The sequence below is a fragment of the Procambarus clarkii genome, chromosome 30 (genome assembly GCF_040958095.1).
Source record: "Procambarus clarkii isolate CNS0578487 chromosome 30, FALCON_Pclarkii_2.0, whole genome shotgun sequence".
Taxonomy (NCBI): Eukaryota; Metazoa; Arthropoda; class Malacostraca; order Decapoda; family Cambaridae; genus Procambarus; species Procambarus clarkii.
The window spans coordinates 6688254-6698673 of record NC_091179.1 but is presented as its reverse complement, the minus strand read 5'-3'; the positions used below and the strand labels follow the sequence as shown (position 1 = coordinate 6698673).

General features: G+C 37.3%; 1 protein-coding gene across 1 annotated transcript; it reads left to right on the top strand.

Moving 5' to 3' along the window:
* Positions 1-8908: 8908 nt before the first annotated feature.
* LOC138369841 (uncharacterized) lies at positions 8909-9571 on the top strand. The gene has a single exon (XM_069333585.1). The coding sequence runs from the start codon at positions 8909-8911 to the stop codon at positions 9569-9571; it is 663 nt and encodes a 220-aa protein (XP_069189686.1).
* The last annotated feature ends 849 nt before the right edge of the window (positions 9572-10420 follow it).

Genomic DNA, 10420 nt, shown 5'->3' with positions numbered 1-10420 from the left:
CCTGGGAGTATGGGTTCGAGTCACTTCTGGGGTGTGAGTTTTCAGTCATATATATATATATATATATATATATATATATATATATATATATATATATATATATATATATATATATATATATATATATATATATATATATATATATATATATATATATATATATATATATATATATATATAATACGAACCTAAAGGGGATAATGATGAGCTAGCCCCAAGGTACTACAGTAGTGACATCTGTGTATCACTCAAATATTAGCTATTTATTGTTAGGTATGTAAGCTAACCTCCAAACGAGGTAGCACATAGCCTAATCGAGAATATATTAGGCTTGAGTCACGATACTTATGAGTAAATGAACAAGTATCCAAGTTACTTCAGTAACAATTATTCAAGCCCTACTAAGCTTGAACCATGGCTACTCCTGAAAAACTAAAGAGATCCCTGATAGGCTTTAAAGGTCATTTAACTAGATTGCTCATTAAGTCAGAAACTTATCTAAGGCAACTCCAGTTGATTACCATCAGCTGGAAATATCTCTGAGAGTAGGTGACGATAAATTTGAACAAGTTAAGTCTACGATTGGATCTTACATCAGTGTGTTAAATGATAGTGACATTGATCCTGATGAAATAGACCAAGCCATTGCAGAAACATCTCAGTACGAAGATGATACACTCAAGGTAAATTTAATCTTCTACTTAGTGTAGTAGAAAGGCACAAAGTAAATCCAAACGTTACTGTATCTCAACTCATTGTGTTACAAGCAGAGGCACGTTACCTTCTTTGGACTTGCTCACATTTGCTGGACTGGATGAGGAGAATTGGGATACATTTTGGACATCATTTAATGTCCATATTCATTATAAGACCTCTATAGATAATGTAACCAAATTTTCTTACCTTCAAAGCCTCCTCAGAGGGGAAGCTAAGAAGGTAATTGGAGATCCTTATCTCTCACCGAAAGTAATTATGATGTAGCTATACAATTGTTGGAAGTTAATTACTACAACAAAGAATTGAGGATAGGTAATTTATACTATCAATTAGTAGACATATGTTCACCCAGTAACAGACCTGACTCCCTTTAGAACTTCAGGTTAGAAGTAGAGTCTCTCGGAAAAGCATTAGGTACTAAATTGAATGCATCAGCTTCCGAATGGTTACTTAAATTACTCCTTCAGAGGAAACTTCCTCGTAATATATTAGCAGAAATCTGCTCTCATTACAAGACAGAGATTCTCTCTCTTGATCAGATATTTGAGTAACTGAGAATCGCTGTCAATAGGCTCTAGGCTCATGATAAGATTAAATCTGAACCCAAGCAGCCTAATACTGAGAATTCAGTGAAAACAAAATTGACTTCAGTTAAGTCTAATAAATACAAATCTAAATTAACTACTCCCACTGTAAGAGGTAAGAGTAGTAACATTGGTACTTATTCTGTTACTCCCTCCGAGACTGTAGTTAATACGCCTGCTAAGACGATTAATCCTACAGGAGAGAGAACATGTTTGTTCTGCAACAAGGAACACCTCACTTACAAGTGCAGTACATACTCAGACCGTAAATTCCAGGATTAAACTTCTACAAGAATTGCACAGATGCACAAAATGCATGGGTTCTCATGACCCTGATAGCTGTACAGTTGCCCTATGTGAGTGCAATAAGTGCCACAAAGGTCGACACCATTATACCTTATGTGGAGATATCCCACCAAGATCAACGAATACTCATAAAGATTCAAGCAACTCTACCTCTTTACAATATTGCAAAGTACATCAGGAGGTAAATATACTTGCTACAGAATCAAGTAATAGCACCACATTACCTACAGCTCAACTTAAATTAATTAACAAGAAGTCTAGATTCTCCACTCATGGTCTCTTCGACCAAGGTTCTCAAAAGACCTTCATTACTCAAAAACTAGTTGATCAGTTAAAACTGAAAACTTAAAATCAAGTGAAACTGAATATTTCAGGATGCTTGACCAATAGTGGTCCTCGTGATTACCAAGCTGTAAGAATTTTGGTACGTCTAGGAAGCTTTACTATCCCAATACAAGCCATCGTCGTTAACAAGATTCCATCTGATCTACATGTATCAGGTCTTGGAAATATAGTTAAACTTCTTAAACGCAGCGGCATGAAGCTAGCTCATTATAAGATAAATTTTGATAGCCTCACCGACGTGGGTATTCTTGTAGGGGCTAATTATTATCATAGGTTTATTACTGGATGCACCAAGCAATGGGGAATGAACTTGTTGCTGTCAGTTGGAGTAAAATTACTCGCAGCACCGGTGCTAACCCAGCAAAAATCTACACCCACAATTAACCAACATAATAATTCAATCATAGTAGCGTGACTAGGGTTAGAACAGTTACCACTACAACTAGCTGAGGATGATTCTGATCCCCCTGTGTACAAATTATGGGATTTAGACACCTTAGGTATCGTCCCCGAATAACCAAGTCCAGATGACACCTGGACTTCCCAGCAGTACCTCAACTTGGTTATCTATCAAGATAATCAATATTGGGTTAAAGTGCCATGGAAGCTGAATCACCCACAGCTCCCTGTAAATTATTTCATGGCATTCACACAATTGAAATCACAGATAGTTAAGTTCCACAAACAACCTGACAAACAATGACTGTGTCACGAATTGATACAGCAATAACTTGCTAATAAATTTATGGAAGTTGTTGAACAAGATAATAATAAATTAGGACATTCTTTGCCTCACCACGCAATCTTGAAAGACTCATTTACGACACCTATTAGAATTGTGTTCAACTGTAGCGCCAAAGTAAAGGTAGATAGTGTGTCCTTTAATGATTGCCAACAAACTGGGTCCAGTCTAAATCAATGATTCCGAGATGTACTATTGCGGTTTAGCTCAGGAATTTACGCTTATATGGCTGATATCAGTAAAGCCTTTTTGAGAGTAGGTTTGCAAGAGGAAGACCGTGATTTTACAAAATGTCTCTGGGTAAAGGATCCTAGTGATCCTAATAGTGAAATCATTACGTATAGGTTTGCATCAGTTCTATCAGATCAAGTGATATAGCGTTATCTGATGAGATCATTTTGTACAGTTACAAACTGTTATCAAAGGGATTCATGGAGGAAAGAATTCCCCATATAACCTTTTCGTCTATGTGAACTTCGTTTCATATTAATTGTCACACCATGAGAATCGTATTAATATGATCTCTCTCATGATAAACCTTGTCTGTATTATCTCGCATAGTTGGGCAAATTATAGTTGTTATATCCTCCGATCCGATTCAGCCTTTGTTCTGAGAGAGACAGAGTGTCTAGAAGCTTGCTATAATTGCTGCCTTGTATTTGCATCATCTTTGCTATTGCTGATGTCAGAGTGACGGAGTAGCTTCATCATTTCTCAGATATTGGCAGACCTTAAGTTCCTATTTACTTTTATTGTTTGTGATCACTATTCAATATCAGATAGGACGTTTGTCATCATGCTGAACGACAACTAAAAATAGCAAGTAAGATTTATTTCATAGCGCTCTCTCACATTCCATCTAGAAATATGTGTGGTATAATATCTTTTTAGATATTATACCTGTGTCTTATTTCAGCCTGTGTCTTATTGGCAAGAAAAAAGATAAGCTTCTGCCTCGGTCACGTGTTCCAAGGATATTGTTGGAAATTTCCAACACTAATACATCACTATTGTATACTAAGTACAGTAACTATTAACTCTACTAACTGTTGTGCTAACATAAATTAATATTTCTTTATCTGAGCATTTATTACTGAAATTCTCACGACAATGAGAGGCAGAATTGCATCAGAGAATGTCTATCTAAACATATTTATTGCTAACGTGTTAGAGAATTGAATACGGTTCTCTAATTTTATCAGTATTCCGTACGATAAATAACTACGAATAATATAACTCCTAATGATCCAACAACCGAGAGTTGTTAACTAAGATTATCACTAAATAACAGTTTTATCTGTTACATACGAACGCTATGGAGGAAATAGAAATTCTCTCCATTTCTCGATTAACATCATTTAACGAGAATATAGATATTATTTAATTCCCTACAATTGCAACCCTCTTCTCATTAACGCATTACGTAAAGTTATTACGCAAAAAGAATCTTCTACCTGTTATTAAATTCTATTGCGAATGCGTGAGGAGGGTTGAGGGAAGGAGGCGTGGAGACGCCACTTGCGCTTGGACTGGAGAGTGTGACGCCATCAAAGTACAATGTGCGTCCAGGGAGAGTCGAATTTCCATCAATTCTACGTTAGGCCCTTGCAATTAATCGGCCTAGGAGCGTGCAATTGCTCCAGTAGCGATCTAAGGATTGCTTCGGTGGACAACCAGCAGGTTAAGTACTCTAGTATTATTTATATTATGAGATCTCTGAATAATTTTTACTGTGCACTGCCCATCGTTATGCCGCATGACCTCCACAAACAACAAGTACGTCCACAAGGAATTAATTCTATTCCTTCTATTGAATAGTGATGACACAGTATATTTGGTGTAAACAATTGGTACATATAATTGGAATTTCAGCTTGTGTTGAAAGCGGCCATGGTCCTCTCACTTTCCTACGCCACGCTCGGGCACACGTGTTGCAGCAAGTATCAGACGACGCCATCACACCTCTACCTCTCCGTTCACTGTCACAGCTAAGCAGCTGAATCCTTTTCCAGTTATTTTCCTTTCATTAAAAGACGTTGATGATTAATCACCAGTCAAGAATATATGATTTGAGACATCTAGTACAATTTGATAGCCTCATGAAATTTAAATGAGAATGATTTCTTATTTAACCATCATATAATATTCTTGTTACTAACCAATTTATTTAATGTTTATTTGTATATAACTTAGTAAGAATTACTAATTTTATTCTAGGAAGAACCAGCCTCGATGAAGCCTACTGGGAGTATTTTACTTCTGGCATTAAGCCCCCATTTTGTGAAGGAAGGAAAGTTTATTTTCGAACAATAATTTAATATACAGTCCATTAAGATTTAAAGAATAACTCTTAATAGTTCCATTATCCATAGGCATTGGTATTTCAGTCCTCATCTACGATTCCTTTATGTTTCCTTTTTCAGTAAAAATAGGGTGGTCCTTTGATTAATTTAAATTAACCTATTAATTAAACATCAATCAATAAATAGAGAGTAAGCTTTCTTCCCAACACAAAAATATAGTTCTTCGAACCGGATGTATTACAATTAATACCATAATCATAACTAATTACTGTGTGTAGTAATCTAGGCTAACCACATTTTATTAATTGTGGCTACCGGCAGAGTACCAAATAGGTCAGCCTAATACACACCAATTTATTTGCTGCTTATACCACATGTATAAAGTAGCACTAGTGGGACACAGTCAATTACCCACAACACTCAGACCTATACCTCAAACGGAAGTAAGAATCTTCAGGTCACCAGGAGCAACAGCTCATAACTTACATTCAATTTACAGCCAGACCATACAAGCAAAACCTGGCAAGAGATGGTGTACACCTGTCAGGTGAGTCTAGGTCACATGTAGTTGACAAGTTAGTCAACACAATCAACCACCATAAAAGGCTGTGGCTAGCAAGCCAAAATTAACTGTATATATTTGTATTTTCACCTGTGTGTGCAAGTGCACATTTATATAAACTATAAAATAAAAAAAAACACAGCACAACTATATATTCATATTATTGCACCATAAATTATTTATGCCAATCTTTATTAGGTAGGAATTTAGGCTGTGATTGTGCTGAGTTTTGCACAAATGCAGACTAGTAATTAGTAAAGTTACTAAACTTTCTTTAGTAGAAACCTTTTCAACTAGTCTTGGACTAGTCAGTAGTGCTTACATTATTCATTCTTGTGCTGACCCTACCTAGGGTGGGATTCAAACTTTATAGTAACTCTGATTAGAGTATATACATTAATTATTTTGTGTATTAATTATTTGTGTGTATGAATTTTGAGTGCTGCTGAATGATCACTATTACATCTAATGGTGATAATGAAGAGCTAGCCAGAAGAAAGTTTAATGGTGACATTCAAACATTGCTCAAAATCCTTAGCTACTTATTGTTAGGTAGGTACATTTAACCTCGAGTGAGGAAGAGTACAATTTAGCCAGATTAATTTAGGTTATATTCAATTTACTTGTCGACTAATGAGCAAGTACCCAAGATACATTAGCAATACTTATTCAAGTACTATGAAACTTGGACAAGCCACCATGGCTACTGAACAGTTAAGTAGAACCTATATTGGCCTTAAATGTCATTTAACCAGACTAATTAATAAGTCTGATACTTTGTCTAAAGCAACTCCCATTGATTACCATCAATTAGAAACATCATTGAGAGTAGCTGATCTCAAATTTGATCAAGTCAGATCTACAATCCAGTCTTATCTAAACATACTGAATGCAGCTGAAACTGATCCTGATGAAATAGATCAAACTCTAGCAGAAGTTTCTCAGTATGAAGATGAGACTCAAGATAAACTTAATGTACTATCCAATATAGTAAATCAACATAAATCCAATGAAAATAATACTATGCCTCAATCCAGTAATCAATTACCTGAGGTTCGTCTGCCTACTTTAGATTTACCTACATTTGCAGGGCTGGATGAAGAAAATTGGGACACATTTTGGACTTCATTTGAAGTTCATATACACAAAAAATCTTCTCTTGACAAAGTTTCTTAATTCTCTTACCTAATCAGTCTTCTCAAAGGGGGGAGGCTAAAAAGGTCATAAATAACCTAGGTCCTAAATAACCTAAAATAATCCTAAATAACCCTATAAAATAATTCTAAAATAATAATAAAATAATTCTAAAATAATAATAAAATAATTCTAAAATAATAATAAAATAATCCTAAAAATCCTAAATAAATAATCCTAAATAACCTATAAAGGTCATAAATAACCACTGAGAGCAATTATGAGGAAGCTATAAAACTACTAAAGTTGAACTATTGCAACAAGGAGTTGAGTATAGCTAACCTATATTACCAGTTACTGGATCTGAATGCACCAAGTAACCGACCAGACTCACTTCAAAGCTTCAGGCTAGAAGTAGAGTCTCTATTGAAGGCCTTAGGTACTAAAGTTAATGTACCAGCCTCAGAATGGTCAATTAAGTTACTTTTACAGAGGAAATTACCTCGAAATATTTTAGCAGTAATCTGCTCGCACTATAAAACCGAGTTTCTCACTCTCGAGCAAATGTTTGAGGGACTGAGAATAACGTTTAACAGGTTGAAAACTCATGATAAGATTAAACCTGAGTCTAAACAACCTAACCTTGACAACTCAGTCACCCCCAAATCGACTTTGAATAAGTCAAATAAATTCAAACCTAAGACTGCTCCATCCACTGGGAAAAGGAGTGGTAGTGTAGGTATTTATTCAGTATCTCCTTCTGATGTTGCGACCGAAGTGTCTACTAAAAGGACAAACTCAACAAGAGAGAGAAAGTGTCTGTTCTGTGAACAAGAACATGTCACCTACAAATGCAATGTTTATCCTAACTTTAATACCAGGATTAAACGGCTACAAGAATTACACAGATGCACCAAGTGCATGGGTTCTCATGATCCCAGTAAATGTGTAGTACATCTATGGTTGTGCAGTAGATGCAACAAAGATGTGCATCATTATGCCTTATGTAGAAAAACTTCTTCACAATCTGTGACACCTAGGGAAGATTCTATGAATTCTACCACATTACAATATTGCAAGGTACACCAAGAAATAAATGTACTTGCTACTGAGTCAGGCAATAATACTACTCTGCCTACAGCTCAACTCAAACTAATTAATAGGAAGTCTAGAGTTAACACTAGAGGTCTCTTTGATCAAGGATCACAGAAAACTTTCATCACACAACAATTAGTCGAGCAGTTGAAATTAAAACCTGCCAAAACTGTGAAACTGAATATCTCTGGGTTCTTGACTAATAATGGACCTCGTGAATACCAAGTAGTCAAGGTGTTGGTGAGACTTGGATCTTCCACTAGTCTAATACAAGCGGTGGTAGTAGATAAACTTCCTTCAGACCTGCAGGTCACAGGACTAGCTCGCACTGCGAGATATCTCAGACGTAACCGCATGAGGCTAGCTGATCACAAAATATATTCTGACTGCCTAACAGACGTTGGTATCTTAATAGGCGCTGACTATTATTACAAATTTATAACAGGATGCACCAGACAACACGGAATGAATTTGTTGTCATCTGCTGGAGGCAAATTGCTTAATGGACCGGTGCTTTTCCAACAAAAAACTGCGTCAACCAACCAACAAACTAACAATTCAATAGTGGCGTGACTAGGCTTGGAACAGTCACCCCTACATTTCAGAGAAATATCTGAAGATAAAGAATCTGTTCCACCTGTATTTCGTCTGTGGGATTTAGACACTTTAAGTATTGTCCCTGATAAACCAAGCCCTGTTGATACGTGGGCTTACCAGCAATATCTGGACACAGTTGTCTATAAAGACAAACAATACTGGGTGAGACTGCCATCGAAGTTGAATCATCCTGGGGAGCCGGTCGGCCGAACGGACAGAACGCTGGACTTGTGATCCTGTGGTCCTGGGTTCGATCCCTGGCGCCGGCGAGAAACAATGGGCAGAGTTTCTTTCACCCTATGCCCCTGTTACCTAGCAGTAAAATAGGTACCTGGGTGTTAGCCAGCTGTCACGGGCTGCTTCCTGGGGGTGAAGGCCTGGTCGAGGACCGGGCCGCGGGGACACTAAAGCCCCGAAATCATCTCAAGATAACCATCCACAACTTTCAGTTAATTATCACATGGCAGCCTCTCAATTACAGTCTCAATTAATACAGGTGAAGAAACAGCCAGATAAATTGAACATGTATCATCAATTAATTCAACAACAACTCCACACTAAATTTGTCGAAGTTGTTGATAATGATGACCGAAAAACAGGTCACTATTTACCCCATCACGCTGTGGTGAAAGATTCATTGACGACACCAGTACGTATCGTTTTCAACTATAGTGCCAAAGTGAAGGCAAACAGCATGTCCTTGAATGAATGTCTCCAAACGGGACCTAGCCTGACACAAAGGTTACACGACGTATTGTTACGATTCCGTACTGATATTTCCGCTTATACTGCTGATATCAGTAAAGCTTTCCTTAGAGTAGGCTTACAAGAGGAGGATCGTTATTACACCAAATTTCTTTGGATTAAGGACCCACTGGATCCCGACAGTGATGTCGTAACCTCCAGGTTAGCCTCTGTGCTATTCGGTGTGACTTCTTCCCCATTTCTACTTCAAGCCACATTAGATACACATTTGAAGAAGTCAGACAGCCCTTATAAAACAGAGATTAGTGACAACTTGTATGTCGATAATTTCCAGGGAACTACTAATGACAAATCCAAATTGGTAGAAATCTACCATGAGACTAACCGTGAGTTGCAATATGCCACAACAATCATGGGCCTCAAACAACAAATCATTAAACCAGATAATCGAGAAAGAATTTCCGGGTTATCAGGTACCTAATCAATTAAAAGTTCTGGGCGTGGAATGGAACACAGTTACCGACGAGATGAATGTCAAGTCAGTACAAACCAATAATTCAACCCTTACCATGAGAAAATTACTCTCGTATGTCAGTCAACCATTTGACCCTTTGGGCTTACTTAGTCCTATTTTAATAAGGGGCAAACTCCTCATGCAGGAATGCTGGCAGAAATATATGGGATGGGATGATCCGTTGCCAATTGAGTTGCAGGACAAATGGCAAATACTCACAACGGATTTCAATCAATTAGGTGTTTTGAAATTTCCTCGTAATGCTTCAGGACAAACTTACCCACAAATTTGCACGTCTTTTGCGACGCTTCTGGCAAAGCGTATGGCGCTGCAGCCTACTTAGTCAATAATGAACAATCATTTTTTACTCACATCCAAAGCAAGAGATGCTCTTGATGGGAGCATCAAGATCTTTACCTCAAATGGAGTTGACTGCATTGCTGGTGGGAGTACGATTGGCTCATTGCCTGACCAAGACACTCAACAATATTAACTTTGGTGAAATCGTAGTGTGGTCAGACAATGAGGCAGTCTTACAATGGGTAAGAAATAATAACAATAAAATTCCCTACGTTAGCAATCGTTTTAGGGAAATTCATGAATTATCTGCGGGATACAAATTCATTCATGTCCCCACCAAGGACAATCCTGCAGATTACCTATCAAGAGGCTTAATATTAAAACAGCTAATCAAGTCTTCATGGCTTGTTAGTGGTCAGAGGCCCAAACAGAAACCACAAGTCATAGTGACCAGTATCACTATTCCCATGAAAGACCCAGAACCTCACCGAACCTCAGCTATTAATCCTCACAATT

Excerpts from the sequence above, each read along its gene's own strand:
- LOC138369841 (XM_069333585.1), top strand. The coding sequence starts at position 8,909 with ATGTATCATCAATTAATTCAACAACAACTCCACACTAAATTTGTCGAA.